Here is a 21040-nt window from a genome sequence, read left to right on the forward strand (position 1 = left end):
ACACTGGACCTCCTGTAACTGGAGGTACAGGAGAGTGTAAGCCACCATGTGGGTGCAGGTAATCCAACCCAGATCTTCCAGAATCCAGTCAAGAGCTGCCAGCGCTCTCAGCCACAGAGCCATCACTCCAGCTCCAGAGTCACATGTATTGCAATAAAAATGATATATAGAGAAATCCTATATGGTTATCTCAGTTTTCTCCCAGTAATCATTTCCTTTAAAGTGCTAATTAATGTAATCCAAGCTGAAGAGGTAGTGTTTCAATTTGGAGAACTTACTGTTCTAGAGGACTTGATTCCTAGCACCCATTTAGGTAGCACAAAACCTTTTGTATCTTCAACTCAAGGGCAGGTGGTAACCTTCTCTGTCCTGCATGGGTACTTCTAAGATTGTGTGTATACTTATATAAACAGGCACACATATATACAAGTAAAAAATTTTAAATATTTTTGTATAATGAATTTTGATCAAATTTTATCTTTTTCTTCATTTCACATTTATGTTTTCAATGTCAGTTTTTCAAACCATCCTGGTTGTCTCAGTTTCTGTTTTTCTGTATTAATCTTAGAATCCTCCTGGCTCTCCTGGCTCTCCTGACCACACCTTGAGCTGGGAGTTTTACTCGAAGCACAATAAACCTCTGTTTCACTGTGATGTGCATTTATATCTTCACTATGTTGTGTACAGCCAGGATGTTTGCAGCCATTTCGCATTTGTTCAGCAACCTTCGGTGTTTTCTTAGATTTCTATCTACTCGTATGATTTTGAACGATGCAGTAGACTTCTGTGTTCATATTTTTCCTCCCATGTTGAAACATCACTGAGCTCCTTAACTATAGAAGTTTCTTTCAGATTCCGTGAGATATTTCACATAGCGGGGATTTTTGTTTCTACACAGGAACCATATTTTTTTTCTCACTGTGATAATTTTAACTCATTCCTTTATGGTATCAGTTGACGACTTCTTCAGTCTGTTCAGGAAGTACATGGGACTCAGTATTCTTTCTCTTTTCCAGTCTTAGTAAGAAGGCAAACCCTTTCCAAAAATTTGCCAGCTTTTGTAACTATAAAAAAATACTTGAGGCAATAATTTCAAAGGGTACAAAATTCATTTCACTGATGGTTTTGGAGGTTTTGTTCTGTAGGCAGTTTATACCACTTTCGGGGAGCTGGAGTCCAACAGGACATCCTGGCCACTGGTGGGCGTGACAGAGCAGAGCTGCTGCCTTGGGACGTGTAGGAAGCAGAGAGAAAACAATGGAGAGGAAGAAAATAGGGATGTTCTTCCAGAGAGACTCCTACTGTATACTTCCTCCTGTTAAACCACAGCTCTGAATACTCTAAGTATTAGTCCAACCTTGACTAGTCCACGATAGAGTTATCCAGGCTCCAATCATATCAAAAAATCCTGTTTCTGGGAATATTCCTTCCAATCAATGTCCCTGTAATAGTCATTACATGTAATTATAGCCACAGATATTTACAGCTGAAAACCCATCAATTTATGTAAATTCTCATTGATCTTTAGTTTTCTGAATATTTGTGTTTTTATTTCTTGTAGGTGTTTAAGTATGGGAAATACTTTTTCCTCTGGTTGATTTAAGTCTCCCGGTCTGCAATTTGTATAGCTTGTTAATTTTTTAATTTGTTAATATGGGAGCCAAAGTGAAGTGGCTTAAAAGACACTGAAGTAAACAAATCAGAATTAAAGCGGGTGAGCCAGGGGCATTTGGAGTGTTCATGGAGTGGTAGGAGCAACGCGCATTTCTAGGAGCGAAATATTTCATCATCCAGTCAGAGAACATGTACCCATTAGCACTTACTGCCCACTTTCTTTGGTAATATCCAAGATGGCAGCAAGTCTGTTTCTGTGTCTTTGGGCTAAAATATCCTTGATGTTCCATATACATTAAACAACACATTATATGGCTTTTGTGATCTGACTTTTTTTTTCATACAGAATAACATTTTCATTATTTCTCCATTCTGTAGCTTGAGTCTGTATTCCATTAATTTCAAGTCTGGATAATATTTCACTGTCAACATTGGTTGTCTTTTTATTTAACAATTACTGTTTTGCTCTTTCCTCTTTTGTTTAATTCTGCTAAAATTTTCCAATTTTTTTTTCATCTGCCAGCTATGACTTTGGTTTTCTCTTCTTCCCTTAAGCCTCACAGATGGGAATTCAAGATGCCCGACTGAGATCTCTTTATTTTTAAGGTGGAAATTTGCAGCTATGGATTCCACTCTGGGTGTTTCTTTCTTTACCCTACCTATTTTTACATCTCCTCTTCATATTTTCATGTTTTTAAAAGGTCCCCTAAGATTTATCCCTTAACTCATTTATTAAATTTACTTTTAATCAGTTTATCATCTCCCTCTTACTGATTTCTTACCTCATTATATTTTGACTGGACAAGTGACTTTGTATTTATATACTTTTAAAACTTAATTAGACATGATCATTTGTAAAACAGGGTTTTCCATGGTATAAGTTCATTTGGTGATTATGTACCATGTGAATGATTCACATGTCTCTTTGTGTTGATGGGGTGTTGTAAGTCTGCTGCCTCTGATTGCTTTAGTGTCTTATTTCAGTCACCAGGTGCCCTGCTGATCCAATTAGATATCGTGTTCACCATAAATGTGGATTCCTGATATGAACATCATCACTGTGCAACAGATTTTAGGAGTTTGATTCTCTTAGTGTGCTTCTTCTACTTTGGTACTCTTTCTGTCTGTATGCAAATGAGTGTCATCTCTAGTTCACCAGTTTATACATTTCTCAAAACATAAAAGTTCCTCCTCATCTTGAATAACAGCGATAAAGTTGTAATCTACTCTGCCTGATGTCAGTGCCTACATATTCTTTCTACAGAGTGCCAAAAGTTTCCCATACTTTCAATCCTAACCCATGTGTGTCTTTGAATCAAAAGCTAGTGTCTTACAGAAAATGTGGTTGGGTTGCATTTTTAATTTTAATTCCATTTTGCAATTCTCAAAATTTTGAATGGAGACCTTATCATATTTATAGTAGAGGTAATTTTTAATAAGGAAAAACTTACTTTGAGTATCTTGAGAATTATTTGTTATCTTACATAGATATATGCCTCTCATTTTTAGTATCACAGATGCATTCTTGGTCATTTCACTGAGATCAAGGGTAGCATCCTGTGCTGCTGCTGACTTGAGTGTTTGACTATTCAACATGTGTACTGTGGTTCTCACTCATTTCTTTGTGTAAATTATATTCAGCTATGTCCTCAATGGTAACCACAGGGATACCAATTCTCATCCTAAATCTATCAGAAGAAATTGGAATTGGTTCTACTTTATCTCAAGTAAATGTAAGAATATGATCAAGGTGTATTATTTTAGTTCAGAGTTGAATTCCATTATTGTTTATTACAGAATTTTTGCTTTGTTTTATGTGTGATCTAGAATTCCTACAACTTGCCAGTATAGGTTTTCTGTATATACAGATAGTAATTTAGATAAAAGGCTTCCCCTTGGTTCTTTGTTTCAGCATTTTAAACATGCCCTTCTTCATCTTTCTCCAGTTCTTTTGTTGAGGAATATGTTGCCAATCCCATGGATACCTTATGTAGAATAGATAAATTTTTTCCTTGTCGATTTGAGATTTGGTCTTTGTCTTCAACAGGATGACCACAGCATGCCCCAGCTTGACGTTTACGTTCCCAGAAGTAACTGCTTTTAGTCTACTCATGGATTATCTTTCATTCCATTTTTACATATGCAGTAGTCCACACTTTGCCTTCCCATCAGCTCTCTGTTCATGTATTTGGTAGTTGATAGCATCCTGCTACTCTCTCAAACTTGGTTTAATTTTTTTTCATTCATATTTCTTTCTGACATTGAAACTTATTTCTGTTCCTTTCATTTGCTTTGAAATATATAGTGTTTCATCTGATGTCCTAATGACAAAATAATAAAAGTCACCAGGAAAGTTTTATTTCAGTGGTTGTCCTTTAAATTTTAATTTACTAACGTATCTTTTGCATGACTATGAATGTGGGCTTGCTATAATATGAGCAATGTTAAAGTCATAGGGTGAAGTTTTAGAACTGGGTCTTTTCTTCCATCTTATGTGGGTTCTGAAGTTTGAAGTCAGGTTGTCAGGCTTGTGTGGCCATCCCTTTATCACGGAGCCATCTTGGTAGTCTGTACAGTGCAGCTCCATGGTTGCTACCGAGCTGTTTTTATAATGCCCACCTCTTTACTGAGAATCTTAGATTGTTTGGGCAACCCCTCCCTTGCTTCCTTTATCTCTATGTGACATTTTTATATGTCTGAATATTTTTGATACAGAGGGTTTTGGACTTTTTCTGAAAACTCTGATATCAATAATTTTGCATGAACAAAATCTATTGGCTTCACTGTGGCTAAAGCATGTTGTGACTTCCCTTCGAAAATGTTATAAGTATTTGTAGAAAATGGAAGAGGCTCGGTGTTCTAATGTAGTTACTATGGAAATGAGTCTCTACACTTCTTTTGTGCTTGTTCCTTCTCTTTCCTAATAGTTGAAGAGTTGAATTTCAAAGCCACTTTTTAGAGTCTCTCTATATTTTTTTTCCAGTACATGACCCTTGGTCTGTTTCTTCAGCTTTTGTTTAATCAGGATTTTGATAGAGATTTCTTTTGACGATCATCTGTCTGAAGGTAAAAAGTGAGGGAGGAGGGAAGGGTGGAAGAATATGGGAAGAAAGAAGAAGAGGCAGTAAGCAGAAAGTAAACAATAGCAATAGTACATATGGAGTAAATAGAAGGTGGAGGAGAAGGGGAGGGACAGCATAGGAAGGGAAAAACAAGGAAAGAAAGGGCAACAAGGAAATCTCCTACAGATGGCCAGGTACACATTAAACCTTTGCTGATATCAAGAGGCAGGCCAGTTCTCACAAGATCTGACTTGCAAGAGCATCTTCTCCACCCTTTCCTAAGGAGACCACCCTCTACCTCCAGAAGCGAGTGACTGTGCCTGTAGCATTGTGGATGGGGTTTTCCTTGCAGAAGAGAGAGGACAAGAGCCCTACTCTGCATAGTCACTTCTTCACTCACTAACCAATCATCTACACTTCAGGAACAGAGTTAGTGAGATGGTGGAGCTCCCTGGGGTGTGGTCCTTTGGTATCTCTCCATATAGACAGCACCACATCTCAGAGCTCATCATCATCATCTATTTTCACATGCGGTTCAGTTGAGCTACTTTCTGAATTGATTACCTACGAATTTTTAGTGTTTTAGAATAGACAGAATGAGTCTTCAAAGTTGAGACACTGAAAAAGATGAATGGAAAATGCTCCCCCCCAGCCCGAGTGGGAGTAAAGTCAGCTTACATCTTTACAGAAAAAAGACAAAATTACAGCATGTGAAATTATGTTTGAATTTGGAAAAGCATTTTCAAGTCACATGAAAAAAAATGACCTCAATGTTGGGGCATAGGAATGGTACAGCATAGAAAGGAAACTGGTCATATCTGGTAATATCCTCTGTGGTATTACTCTTCAGGGGTAAAGTGGCTACAAAGCTATATTTAAAGAATAACATTATGGAAAATACACATCTTCAGAATCTTAAAAGGCTTTCACTTGATAAAGACCACTTATTTGCAAATGCCTCCATTCAAATTCAAAGTGGTATTTAACGTACTTTAGAGTTCCAGGGAAAAATGGCTGAATATAGATTTTCTTGTGCCATTTGTGTTATGATTATTTTCTGCCCCGGGCAGCTTCACTTGAGAAGTATCACATTGTGATCAGGAGCCTCGCAGTCTGTGCTCTGGCTCTAAGTGGTTATCCGCAACTATTTTAATGCATGTCATAAATCACGAAGGAAAGTTTCTATTTTGAAATCAACAGAAACAATTAGGAGCTGGTACCCTAAGCCTATTTCTGAAAGTCTGATGCTTGCAGGTTTTGGTTCATTTAAACCCAAGAGTTTTTGAAGTTGTCAGGAAAGGAATAAAATAGCACGTGTACTCAAAAGTGATGGGGATTTAAAGCTGTGAATGAAAGCACAGTGTGCAGGGAAATGATATTGTTTTGCATGCGCCTGATTCAGCATGAAAAAAAAAATGTATCCAACTCCTTCGGTACAATTTCAAGTGCACTTGAAACTTTAGTGACTATCATCTCCCACACACACCTTGCTTAGTGACCCAGTGACTTTGTCCTCCCTTATAAATGCCAGAGTCTATACAAGAACAACTCACTTTCTTCATGTCAGTATTGTCTTCTCTCTCCTGTTATTTTCTCCTCTCATTCTCCGCAAAGCCTGGGAGTCAATGGGTTGACTTTTTGAGGTAGCAGACAATGAGGGGCTCTGACCCTACCATCAAGTAGTCAACCCATGTTTCCTGCTCTCCTGTAATCAGGGCAAGTTTGTCCCTGACCAGGTAGGCATGTACCTTCTCACCTGGAACTAGAAGGATGGTCAGTGACTTCCCGTTGCATCAAATTGTTTCCATTGCAAGGAGAGAATAGCACATTGAAGTTGTACACAGTTTCATGTGTGTTCCAAGGGATACATTCAGTTTGGAAACTAGACTACCAAGAAGATCAAAGGCCTTACCCCAATAGCTGTCCTCATCTCTGCATTGCACAGGGCTGGAGCCATGCTCTCCTGTCATGTTCCTTGTCTCTTCCTTCCTTTCTAGAAGGTTCTCTAGAACCTTAGTCTGTTTGTTCTTTATAAATGGGCTTTATTGTTTCCCCTCTTGTTTTTCTCAATGTACTAAGCTATCTGGAAAAATTATGTTAGTAAATTGGTGATTCCAATTTTTCTCAGCTCAATTACAGTGAATTTATACCTTAGGGGACCTGAGATTTCATGATGATCTACTTGTTATACAGAGCACTCAGCTAAACTTCTCTTAGCATCATCATCACTAGAACAACTGAATTTACTTCCTGTACAAACACCTGACCTACTGTGTGTAAGGATTGGGAGGAGATATGTGTCTTGAATTCAATTATGAAAGAAATACTCAAATGTGAGAAAGTCACTTTGAAACAGAGGCCATCTGATACAGGGCAGAGATTGGAACATTTTTCCTGATGGAGGTCAGGAATCTCCTGAGGATTTTAAACTACCCTGCAGCTCTTGTGTGGACAAGCAACTGTCCATTTGTCCTGGCTTTTAGAACCCAGCTATCATGTGGTTTTTGCTAAACTGTTGTTCTACTCCCATGTTTTCCACATGTGACCGAAAGCAGAGACTTGGGGGGAAAGCACGTAGCCAGCTGCAGATCATTAAGGAGATGTACTATGTTGGCTGAGGTGCCACTCCCAAATGCTTCTCTGTTGGTTACTAAAGGTACCCTTAAAGGTTGCGTCTCAACATTTTCCCCTTGATATGCTCACTTTTCTACTATTGATTATGAAATAAGTACATTTTCCCTAAACCCATGACTAATACACCTATAACTCTGTGCCGGCTAATTGACCTTCAGTCCACAGACATTTCATGTTGTGGAAATTTGAAGGGGAAATTGCTTTTTCTCGGAGTCAGGGCAATCTTTTCCCTTTAGCTTCTGCTTTTGTCTACTTAGCACTGCCTGGTAATCCTCCTGTCCTCTCCAATAGCAGTGCGGTTCTGATTCACTGCACACCTTTGTTCAGTTAATGCAGCAAACTGCTCCTGCCTCTGTGGCTATATTCCTCCCCTCTATAAATATTCAAAGTACGAATTGTGGCTGGGATTCACGTACGATGGTGACAGCAAAGAAATTAATTAGTACTGTCCGGCTGAACAGATCAACAGGAATGACTGTATTCATAGGCAGGCCAAGCTTTGCCCTGAGTCTTGTTTCTACTCTACAACATTGGAGGCTAAACCTGGGCAAAAGAAGAACACACTAAATAAAAACAAATAACTGTGCTCACAGACAAATTAAAACCTTACACTGGGAGGTCGGTTAGAAATCAACACAATAAAAGCCCATGAAGTTCACCATGGCTGTATGTTTTCAAGGCTGCAAACTTGAAAACCAGTGCCTTCCTGTTTTTGCTTTTGTTTTTGTTTCTCAGATTCCCTGTAGGATAGATTCTAATCCCCCATGTAACCTCAAAAGCATGCATATTTGCTTCTAAAACATCTCAAAACCAAGCCCTGGCTTGGGTATCTTGTCCAGAGCTTGGGATGAGTGAAAAAGCTGAAAGAAAAAAAACAAACCCACTGGTGCTGGTTTTGGAGAAGATGAATCATGGGGAAAGAATACACAAGTGGAGTGTCACATCCATTGATGACCTGCTAGTATTTATCTCGTCAATGTCTTTACTCTGGTCTTTCCCACGCAGGCTCAGACATTGTGCTACCTCACCCCACATGTGAGCAATCGTATCATGCCCAACATCCTTAGCAATCTTGTTCCAAATGCAGTTGAGGAAGTGTCAGACATACTCCCATCTTCCAGAGCTGCAGAGGACACAACCTCAGTCCCTGCCCCCTCAATACATATGGATCAAATATTTTTTTTGGAATTCCAAATCCTTTTATTTATTAAAGACATCATACATGAACCCATAAGTGAAAAGAGCCTCTGTGGCTTTGTGCCCACACAGGCGTATCAAGGAGAAAGAATGACCCTTTGGCTCAGATACGAGGATAACATTTTATTTTCTTTCCAGCTCAGGTGGCTTGGTGACTCCTTGCTATAAGCATTAAGAGGGAGCATTCCTTCAAAGTTATAGCCTGCCTTTTGCTTTGTGGTACAACACATAGATTTTCTTGGTAGAAAATAGGAAAAAAAAAATCTTCTATGCTTCCAAGTTGTGAGGTTTGAGTCTTACTAAAAAGGGCAAGTATGTTCAATTCTTCTGCTGCATATATACATGTGTAGAACCTCACATCATCAAATCTACCAACCTTCTGGTTCACAGGAGTTCGGTTCATGTGTGTGTGTTTCATTGGAACATAACTACCTGATAGCACATCACACATGTGACCCATTATTTTCTTGGAAGGACAGCCCTTGTGGTGTCTGTGGTATGTCTCCCAGCACAGTCTTCAAAGTCTGCACCCCGTAGCCTGCAATATAGATTGGAATTTCTGAAATTTTTTAAAGACCAAGACATCCGTTTGATGCCTTAGAATTCTTTTAAAAGGTAGTTTTGGTTGTCATTATGATTTTCTTTGCTCTGATTAGTGATGATCTTAAAGATCTGTCCAATTGACTAGTCTTCTGATTGTGGTCTGGAATTTCAAAGACAATAGAGGGGTTGATGGGCACAGGATGCTCATGAGGTCCCCTTCCAGGCAAAAGCATCACATGGACATTTGATGGACCTAAGATAGATCTTGACAAAGTCTGGAGCATGCTTTGTTATCTCTAAACCCAGGAGACACGGTGGATTACCCTTCTAAGATGGCAACAGTAGGATCTCTTCTTCCATCCTCTGCTCTCATTCAGCTATCTGTGAGTTCAGTCACCACAGCAACTAGACTCAGTACATCATCCCTGACACCACTGCATGACAACTGAGGCAGAGCTATAGAGGACATATGGTCAGTGGTCATATTGATACACTACTGATAAATCTCATTTTAGTTCTGTGAGTTGTCAACCCCTGAGTTTTCTGGTGAGCACAGTCTGCTAGCTGTTTTCTTTGTCTCTCCAAAGTGGAGACACATAGAGCATCTTAGTCATCATGTAGGCAGCAATAGTTCATGGTGGAAAAATCCAGGTGTTCCAGTAAAGGAAGCCCCCACCACCACTCCTGCCAGAGACAACAGAGAGGGAAAGAGCTGTTTGGTTCTGGGCCTACCTTGCCCTGGTTTATGGCTTCCCTCCAGAACTCAGAAAGAAAACACCAAGACAGAAAGGTGAATTAACTAAGGCAGAGGATATTTGATATTATCAATCATCCTTCAACTAATAGGTATTAAATTAGGCTAAGATTATAGGAGAGCTCTGTTTGAGAATGGTGAATAATGGCACCTCAATTCTTTAGGATTATCTAGTCACCCAGTGAACAGGAAGGTCCTCCATATTTCTCCTTACTCTGTGTATAGATTTCTCTTGGACCAACACCACCACTATTCCCCAACACAGCTCAGATCATGCTGTCCATGGACTACAAACAGAGAGGTAAGCAGGGCAGGCAGGGATCTAACTCTTCACAAATTTTCATGTTAGTTATTGAATAACCAAGGAAGGATTAGACATTATTCACTCACAAAGTTGTAGGTGTGTCAAGGAAATAAGATAGGAATGTAAATGATGTGCTATTGGGTGGGTGTGGACTGTTAGTTGAGTTTGTGAATCTAGACAAACAGACTTGCTCCTGCCTAAGAATCAGGTACAGGACAGTCTGAGGGAAGAGCATTGGTGAGGGTTGGCTTAGCAAATGCAAAGGTCCTGAGGCAGGAGCAGGCTGGGTGGATTCAAAGAAATAATGCAGACAAAACTTACATGTGGCCACAAGGACAAACCTTAGTGAAAGAAGACATATGGTTGCATTTTTATTTACATAGCCCTATAAAAATCATTATCTCCCTGTAGGATCCATTGAAATTGATCCCGTGTTTTATTCACTGTGTCTGGGCTACCAGAGTGAACTTGTTCCTTCCTGTGCACTTGACTCTTCACCATACTCTGATGAGTATTATCTCCCACAAGTGTTGGGATTAAAACTATCCAAGTGGCCAAGAGCTCTTGGCTTCTGTTGCTGACATTCAGCTGTTTTTGACACACAAATGCCATACCTTCAAACTTCTTTCAGGGCAGGCTGTTCTTACAAAATTCCTGAAGATGTTCATTGTGAAAGACAGGGAGAGAGGCAGAGAGAGCAAGAGAGCAAGAGAGACAGACACAGAAACTCTGGAAGTCAATGTGTGATTGAAAGGAAATCAATAAAATGTCAGGGACAGATCAGTTTATGTAGGATGTGAAGACCTACATTAAGATTTTAACAGTATATATGTCTAAAATGAATAAATGTTGGCTTTGAGACCTTTAAATGTTTCTGTTCTCCCTCCTCTTGAACTGTGTCATTTTAAAACTGATATGACAATCCAGGGTTTTTGCAAACATAGATGAGTCTTGGTGCTTGTTACCAGTGATAGCTTTCAATTATGTACCTTTTTGTGCTTCTGTTTTCTCTATCAAATCTCCGTTTGCTCTCTAATTATAGACAGCCACATCTTTGGCTACTCTGATTAACTTTCAATTCTTCTTGATTGCTCGACTCATTCTTTCTTACGTGTGTTAGTATTACTCAACATGGGATAACACTTCTGTTGTTCTTCAAATGCTAACTAATATGAACCAGGTCTTTCCACAACTACTCAACCAACTTCTGTGTTACAGGATTCTTACTGATCAGATATTTGTGCTTAGAATGAAGATTTTGCCCAGCAGATCTTCTTAACATAAAATACCATCCAAGTAAAAGTGAATGTTAATTCACAAATCAAACGCTGACCTGTTTCCAATTTCAAAGTTTATGCAATAATTAAATGAGGCTGAGAACCATGTAGATTCTGGCACATGAGTATTCAAATTCTGTGCCCATCTTTCCCCTATGTACTATTGGGAACCAGGCACAGAATTGAGGCATGAAAACTACATGTGGTATCCAAGAGAGCCTACAGGCATGTGAATTACCTTCATCTATCACATGCCTAAGTGAGTCAGAATACATCACAGATGATTTTATGATGCATGCAAATCTCTTATGCTGGGAAAAGGAAGGCATGGAGTAATACAGCCTGAAATGTAAAGACAAGGGGTCCAGGGAGAAACAAACAAATGCCACTTCATTCAGAACACAGAGCTGGGCACCTCTGCATGACAGCGGTATGGCACTGTTTAGTCTGCTGATGGTTTTCAAAGCAGGAAGCTATTCCAGGATCCACTGAGTTATACTTCCCCCCAGAATGGTTTATGCATCTTGGAGGATGGGAGTTGTCTATAGATGATCAAATAGAGTACTCCGCACAGATTCAAACTGTAACTGCAATCTCTTGTCTATGCAGTTCTTGCTTGCTCTTCTCCTCAGAACCCAAAGCAGACTTGGGTATCTTGATGCACATGCATAGCTGCCATACTTCTCAATGTTACCAACTCAGCAGGTGCTCAGGCCAACAGACTCCGCAGGAAAAAATTGATCTTACTTCTGTCTTTTGGGTACCAGGGTGGTAGGAAGGATAGTTTGACAGTCATGAGATAACATTTGTTATCTCTGATATTGGAACAGTAAGCGAACTTTATTTCTAACTTACGAGTTATCTTTACCACTTAATCTAGTATCTTCTCAAGAAGTTTGGAGGAATCTAACTCTCCCATTCATTACTTGGCCTTAAAAACTTTCTGGAATCCAGGGAGAAGCCTCCACAATGCTGTTTCTCCTTCATTTTGTGTGGCTACAAAACCAGTATCATGCAGATTATGTGCCCAGTTCAAGAAGTAATTCACATCACCTATACCACAGCTTCGGTGGCTTGTCAGAGCCCAAATGGGCCTGTGGGTTCTGAAACTAGAGAACCCCTTCCATAGATGGCAGTTTTGAGATCATAATCAGCTTGGTAACACTCTTAATCCAGTCTGTCCTTCAAAATGCATTGGCCTCTTTATGAGCTGGAGCCCTTGTAGAGTGGGCTCTTATACCCAGAGCAACTTTCCAACTGTCCTCCTGTGAATTCTGAGCTTCCTATTTGGTTACTTGACAGGGACTTTGTCTGCACCCTTTTTATCTTCATCTTTAAACTCACTTATATCCCTTCCTACAAAACCAAAAATTTCTTTTACTTTTGCTGCCCTGTGTCACTGTAAACCTAAGAACACAGTAACAACTATTCAACCATCCTAAAGCTCCAATGTCTTGAAATTCTTTTTCTGTGTGACTTAGTCCACTACTTTCTAATTCAGTCTCAGTTTCTCAAGACATGCAAAATGCAGCCAGATTGTCTGATAAAATGGAATGCTAAGCAAGTTTCCTGGAGATCCCTTCTTTGCTTAACAAATACCTGTCCCATGCCTACAAACCCCTCTACAGTATCTGCATTCTGGTGTTATGAGATAACACTGAAATTTCTGGATAAACTCTTTTTGCTGTATTCTAGGCTTTCTCTAACTTGGAGCTCCAAATGTTCCCATATTATCCCATAAATCAGAATCCAAGTGTTACAGCACACATACTCAGTGTTACAAAAAAGCATTCTGTATTTGGCACCATATTCTCTGTTTATCTCTTTCCTTATAGAAGAAGATGACTGACTGATACCATGCAGGAAGAAGCAGGGAGACTACAGAATAATTTGCAGAAAGGAGGAACATGGTTAAGGACTTATGTTGGCTCATTGTTTATATAGAGATACATTGTACCATGTCAAGAATGCTATCAACCTAGACATATGAGGCTGGTCACATTGCCTCTGTCCTTAGGAAGCATAATCTGGTGAGGGGTTGTATTTCTATTATGTTGCCCCTTTCTTACTAACCTGCGGGTGACTTCCATCTCTGTCTTTATTCATGTATCAATCATTGCAAACGTGGATTTCAAATATCTTGCTTTTTATGGTTATCCTTTCTGATAGTTTTTATGTTGGTTAATTTTTGTGTTTTAGATTAAAACTACACTGAGCCATGAAGATTTGTTTTTTACATTGTTGTCTTTTGGAAAGATTATTGTTTTATGTTTAGGTCTCCAAACCATCTGGAATTGAATTTATATATTGTGTGGGACTGGAATCAATATTTATTTTCCCAGTTGGACATCTAGTTGAAATATCTACCTCTTCCAAGTGCTGTTACCCCTCCTGTTACCAGTGTGAAGCACCAGCTTTGATTTAACTCTGGAATTGGCAATTGGGTGGGTGTTGGGGTTTTTATTCTCTGCCGGCTGCTTATCTTAACCAGAATCCATCAAATTCCATTTTAATTACTGCAACATTTCATTCAGATGTGACAGTGAAGATTATACAATCTCCAGTTTTATTCTTTCTCAAGCTTTCTCTGGATAGCCTTACCATTCACTCTTCATCTTAGGCATGGACACATTGAAAATCTCTTCATTGATTACAAAGTATAGCCAGGAATGATATACTTTTGCTGAGAACTTTTGAGCAATTCTTGAAGTTTCTGTCCGAGCCTGTGGGAAAGTTTGTTTAGTGATCAAACAAGACTCATCTTGCAAAACGCATCATCCTAATAGATCCCCTGAGGCTGCGTAAAGATTCTCTCCTGGGAACTCTTTATGTCTGGTGACCTGGTGCCACACGATGGGTGTCAAACACTGACCACTTTTCAGCTAACATTTTTTATTATTTTCCTTTTTTCTTTTCTCCAATTCATAATCGAGCCTTCATTTTTCATTATTTACCATGAAGCAAGAATTGCTAGATAAACCAGGAAAGCTGTTTCCTTTAAAACCCTTTCAAATCCCCACAGCTTTAATATCCAGTTGTTACAGTATTACTGTTACATTTAAATTTATTGGAAAATGGGTTCTTATTAGTTCTTTAGTTTTTAAACTCGTAAATCCCTTTCAATAAATGTGTTTTATTAAGATTGTACAAGCTCCCACAATCATTTTATAATATTACCATAAAAGATGCCACACGATGGGTGTCAAACACTGACCACTTTTCAGCTAACATTTTTTATTATTTTCCTTTTTTCTTTTCTCCAATTCATAATCGAGCCTTCATTTTTTCATTATTTACCATGAAGCAAGAATTGCTAGATAAACCAGGAAAGCTGTTTCCTTTAAAACCCTTTCAAATCCCCACAGCTTTAATATCCAGTTGTTACAGTATTACTGTTACATTTAAATTTATTGGAAAATGGGTTCTTATTAGTTCTTTAGTTTTTAAACTCGTAAATCCCTTTCAATAAATGTGTTTTATTAAGATTGTACAAGCTCCCACAATCATTTTATAATATTACCATAAAAGATTTGAGATCACTAAAACCTACTATGGTGATTTTTTTAAGATTGAAATATAGTTGGAAATAATTCTCTGTTTGCAGTATAACAAAGAAATCTTGGATAATACTTACATTCTAGTACATATACAACGTGCATCAAACAGAGCAAGTGCAGGTTCCTTGGAAACTTCCTCCACAGTCCTAGTGTCAAAACATTTAAGAATGCAAAATGTATCAGTGGGAAATTGTCCAACTGAGAGGGAAGGTAAAACTACAATGAATATAGAAATCATTCCATGGCTGTCTCCAAACCAATTAGATACTAAAATTAACTAGAATGGAATGTTTTGCACCTGTCCATGTTGGTAATATTTGCAGAAGATTGGGACCCAGGACAGTGAGGCAGAGTGCAATTGGCCTTTCCATACCTTTATGACATCCCCTTTACAACAATTTCCCCTGACTTTTAGGTTGTCCAGGACATGCAGATGGTTAGAGATAACTATACAGAGGAAAAACTATAATCACATGGGGACTAAGTGGTTTTGCACTGATGGTATTTCTATCATGGTAGAGGGGTGTGAGGATGGACATGGAGGGAGGTCTTTGAGCCAAGATGATGAAGGAAGGACCAGTAGAAGGAGCAGTAGAAGGGGTTTTAAGTGAGGCTGGGAAAAGAAAGGAAAGGAAAGGAATGGAGAGGAGAGGGAAGGGAAGGGAAGGGAAGGTAAAGCATAAGGGAAGGAAGGGAAGGGATAAGGGAAGGAAGGGAAGGGAAGGGAAGGGAAGGGAAGGGAAGGAAGGGGAAGGAAGGGAAGGAAGGAAGATGTCTAATGAACTAGGGAGTCAGCAGATTGTACATCTAGTCTTCCCCAATTAATCTTTATGGCAGAGTGTCCTCATAGAAAGCCTGATCCTGCAGCGCATTCCAAAGACAGGTGTGTGGAACTAGCTCAGAAATACAAGTATATTAGGAGAGTCCCTGGGACTTGTACACACTCACATGCAAATGCACATGCACATGCACATGCACACATACACTCCAGGGAAACAAGGGCAAAGGGACACATTTCCCTCAGTTCCTTTTCTGCCCTTCTTTGTAGAAGTATGTCTTCTTCTTCCCACACCCATGCTCCCCAAAATAAGACTCAGACTCAAAATATGCGTACAAATATTGTGGCTCTTCATTGACTAGATTATAACTTAAAATAACCCAAATATTCTAATCTACATTCTGGCATGTGACTCTTTGCTCGTGCTGAGGCATCATGTGTCATCCCTATCACATGTTCCTGGGGAAATCTTTCGTGCCTGGTACTATCCCAAAATTATTTCTGCTGCTCATATATCCCATCTTTTATTCTACTCTTTCCTATAAGCTATAGTTTTTCTTTTTTAATCCACAGGTGACGAGTGAAATAATACATAAGATACTATCTCTGTAATTCTCATGTTTAGTTCAATAAAAGGCTCTTTTCTTTCAAATATAAACTAAATACAATAGTAATGATAATGAAGACTATTAGACATGGCTTACATTATATTGTATAGTTTGCAAGTATTTAGTGATTTGGAGATAGTATTCTATTATCCATCCTATTTTCGTGAATTGGAGTTTTGTAGCTAAGTTATTTTCTGTCCTAACATTTATTGCCATCCTCAAAACTTCTTAGACCTAAAAATATTTCCTTAAATCCAAAACAATTTTAGCTTAATTGTGAGACTATAACTATGAAGTGTTCAAACAGATCAGAGACTTGAGAAGGAATAATTATTACCTAAGTTAAGTAGGAAGTACAGAAAAGTAGCTTCCAAGATTATATAAAAGAGAGACACAGTCAGCTATCTACACAACTTCCCTAAACTGTCTCTAAAATATTGGAGCATCCATCTTCAGCCTTTCAGGACCAGTATATCTGACAGAACTTTTGTGGAGTGGGAATAATGAAGGATTCACTTATTGATAGTCTATTTCCCTGCATCCGTTTGTCGTTTCTGGACATCATTTTGCTTGTAGTTGATGCATGGGCATTTTCTTTGCCCAGTAACTAGCTTGCCAAATATGAAGCAACTCTATATGGAGTGTTTGATCAGCTTCTTTGAAGTGGGAAGAGGATACTATCAAGAAAAGGCAAATCTCATAGTTAAAAAGCTCTTTTAATAATGAAACAATTTCTGGATCTCTGAGGTTTTTGAAGCCCAACTATCTATCTATAGTATATCTGAATTGTCATATATTAATTATTGAGTATCTGAATAACCTTCAAAACAGCTTATTTCAATTAACTAAACTAGTATTTAATATGACTACGAATTTGATTGCCTGACTATCAACTTGCATTTCTTAACTATTCCTAACAATTCATAACTTGAATTTTTTTACGATCTCTGTTTGTAATAACAGCTTTCCAAAAGACTAGAACTTTATACTGCATTTTTAAAAATTATGTAATTATAATACCTAAAATAAACTTTGAAAACCTAATACATTATGTGGATCAAAATAACCTTAAATTTATATCAATATAAAATAATTCATATCATGAAAACAAAAAAATCCTTATTTGAGAATAGCAATAGATCTATATTGAAGAATAAATTGAATAATATATTCTTTTATTTCCCCCTTTTCTTTTTGATATACTTCCTCTTAACAAAGAAAGAAAGACAAAGAAAGAAAGAAAGACAAAGAAGGAAAGAAAGAAAGACAAAGAAAGAAAGAAAGAAAGAAAGAAAGAAAGAAAGAAAGAAAGAAAGAGAAAGGAAGAAAGAAAGAGAGAGGGAGGGACAGAGACAGAGACAGAGAGACAGAAAGAGAATGGAAAGAGAAAATGAAATCCCTGAATCTAATCTCTCTATTTACTCTTTTCCCTCTCTAAGTCTGTATTTGAAATCATCCCCTTTTAAAATACAACAAACACCTGCTATTTGTTGAATGACCCATATTTCTCTACCTCACCTCTTATAATTGCTTCCTGCTGATTTTGGACATAATCTTCATTTTGAGGGACCCAACAAAATTACAAAAATGGTTAGTCTTAAGAAAGGTAGTTATAACATTTGTTGTCCAGTCTCTATGTGCTAACAAAGTTTGGAGTTTAATTGGAGTACTTATTAGAACATTATGTAAAGATAGACCAAATGAGCTAGCTGTTTTGATGTTGTCTTAGAAGCAAGTCTTTAGAGGAAACGCATTGATGTAGTCTAAGGAAGGATCAGACGGGAAGCTAGAGCAATTAGTCACAGCATCTCAGCATCCCTGAGAGTACATCTTATCAGGGCTACATTCTTGATTATTTTTTCTGTGAACATAAAGCTTTTAGATGTAATATATATTTCTGTATTAACACTACGTATAGAATGTGCACAGATCAGTTAAAGATGATTTTCTGCTTTTTGTTTGAACAGATGAGAGATATTTGTCTTCATTAGAAGTTAGTTTGATCATATAGCCAAAAATCTATTCATTCCATCTCAAAGGGTGACATACAATTATGAGAGAATGCTATACCCAATCAGATTATTTGCCATGTATAGATCAAATTTTGGCTTCAGAAATTTTTATATTTAAGTCAGTTTCAGAGATGTCCACAATTTTATGGATCAGCAAATACATCACCTGTTTGTTTGGTCCTTTTGGCTTTTCTGTATAAGGTCTTCAGGGGTCTTCCCTCGGGTCAGGTCTGTTCCTGATTTTTTAGATGGAATTCAAAGCCTTTTCTTCTTTCCTGTTGACACAAACACAAAGCCTCTTTCTCAACTTTTGTCCTTTTGTCTAGCAGTTTGAAGTCACCATAGGTATAGACTGATCTAATCTAGCAGACTCTTTTTCTATTCAGGTCTGCTCCATTTGTACCTTTATCAAAGAGGTTGTAAAATATCACCATTACCATTGAACATGTAACCACACTCATGTTGATAAATCAAAACAAGACTTTATGAGATCCAAATATACTCCTCTACAATGATATATATTTACTATTATTCGTTGAGATGCCATTTCTTTGTGTAGCCTGCGATGTCCTCTCGAGGAATCTATCTGTCTCTGTCTTCATGAATAAACTAAATTGTCTTTATATACGTTTACAGTTGATGTGTATTATTTTTAATTGCTAAGGTTAGTCCTACTGATTATTAAGCAAAAATTTACACTTTTCCTTATTTCCAGGTCTTGCTTAGTAGAAAGTACATGACTTTCCTACTTCCTACAAACTTTTTCTCATTTACAAATTCCTCTTATGTTTCTCAATCATCTTGGTTCTTTCCTGGATGGGATGTTGAATACAAGACCTATGAAATGTAGGAAAGTCTAAGTATCAACTTGGGAGCTATGTGTGTTTTCTACACAGTTACATTTGCAAGGATTTATTTAGTTATTCCACCAACCAGATACAATATCTTCTTTCATCCATATAGGTTATCCTACTTGTGAAAGGGTAATATTTTGGTGAAGATATATTTGTGGACTTTTATTTGGTTTTGTGTTTATTCTTTAATCTTTCATTACAGTCCAGTCATTATTCCCACTTTTGGTTCAGCCTCCAACTGTTCCTCCTCTCAATCCTACTCCCCTGTCTCCAATAGGTTGTTTCCACCCCCTATCTCCATCCCACCAGATCTCCCCACTCCCTGGGGCCTCAAATCTCTCGAGGGTTAGGTGCATCTTATCACACTGAGGCCAGACCAGGCAGTCCTCTGCTTTATATGTTTTGGGGGCCTCATGTCAGCTAATGTATGCTGCCTGGTTGGTGGCTCAGTGTCTGAGAGATCTTGGGGGTCCAGGTCAGATGGGACAGCTGATCTTCCTATGGGGTTGCCCTCCTCCTCAGCTTCTTCCAGCTTTCCCATAGTCCTTGTTTTCTACCCTGTGCTATGTTACTATTTTCGTCAAGTGTCATTTAAACTGTATTGTTTAATGACTTCTATTTTCAAGAAGTTAAACTCTATGATCCTATGGCCTTTTGTACCATAGCACTCCTGGTAACACAGAACAGGCTCAAATCCATTCTTGGAAGGCTAACCATGGTGCTTACTATCATTGTTACACATGTTGAAATAATTTAGCTGTATTGAACCTGTATGCATTACAGTGCATTAATAATATTGATTTTGTCTGTGACTCCAAGTCTCTAACAAAGAACTGGTAGACAGAGGGTTTTTAGCTTTTTGTACAGATCATGGATAATCTCTTCCTGTGTTGTCAAAAATTGAAGCTAAAGACTTGGTGTGAATTCATAAATATCACTCTATGATTCCCTTCCATTCCATCTTCTGTTATTCTCCTGCTATCCTTGAACACTGATAAAAATTGCCGTTTAATATTCCTGCAAAAGACCTCTAGAATATATCATTAAAGACTGGTCAAAATGTCAGGGGCATTCTTAAAACTATAGCTTGATGATGATAAGATAACATATTATTTTGTGTTTTTCTACCCAGGTCAGAACTGTGGTGGCCTGGTACAGGGACCCAATGGCACCATCGAAAGTCCTGGATTTCCCCATGGGTACCCTAACTATGCCAACTGCACCTGGATCATTATCACTGGGGAACGCAACCGGATCCAGCTATCCTTCCACACCTTTGCCCTAGAAGAGGACTTTGATATCTTATCTGTCTATGATGGACAGCCCCAGCAAGGGAACTTGAAAGTGAGGTAAAGTACCAACGTTTCCTATCATAGAGTAGTGGCATGTTTTGTTTCTCCATTCTGAAATATTATGTGTCATTCATACTTATATAACAGAAAAATATTCTGTTATAAAAAACATAAGGGGTAACATCTTCATTATATGATGAACATTTATTTCTAACTTGCAAACTTATTATTGAACATAGTTTTAAATTGCTCAAGATCTGCTAAGAGGTATTGTCAAGATAATTAAAATAAAGAGACTATGGGTTATTGTTTTTAAATAATTGTGGTTTTCAAAGAGAAAAGGAAGAAATTAAGTGCGAGGTTCAACTGAAATACTAGCAAAGCAACCTCTTTACCTTGAGAGAGCAGAATCAGGGAGAATTCTCAGCAACCCTGAATTCTGGAAAACCTTGGGTGAGACAATCCTCAATTCTACCTTATTATGATCGTGTCCTTTTCATCTGTGATTTCTACTATAAGAAAAAACAAATTTACTTATATGATTTTATATTTTT

General features: G+C 38.1%; 1 protein-coding gene across 1 annotated transcript in view; it reads left to right on the forward strand.

Annotated features, from left to right (window-relative positions):
* The window catches only part of Csmd1 (CUB and Sushi multiple domains 1), a 1514424-nt gene that overhangs the window by 276304 nt on the left and 1217080 nt on the right, over window positions 1–21040 (forward strand). The window contains exon 2 of the mRNA XM_032918494.1: window positions 20327–20543. Within this exon, the coding sequence (XP_032774385.1) occupies window positions 20327–20543 (217 nt within the window). The remainder of the gene's footprint in view (window positions 1–20326; window positions 20544–21040) is intronic.

This window comes from Rattus rattus, chromosome 13 (genome assembly GCF_011064425.1).
Source record: "Rattus rattus isolate New Zealand chromosome 13, Rrattus_CSIRO_v1, whole genome shotgun sequence".
NCBI classification, from domain to species: domain Eukaryota; kingdom Metazoa; phylum Chordata; class Mammalia; order Rodentia; family Muridae; genus Rattus; species Rattus rattus.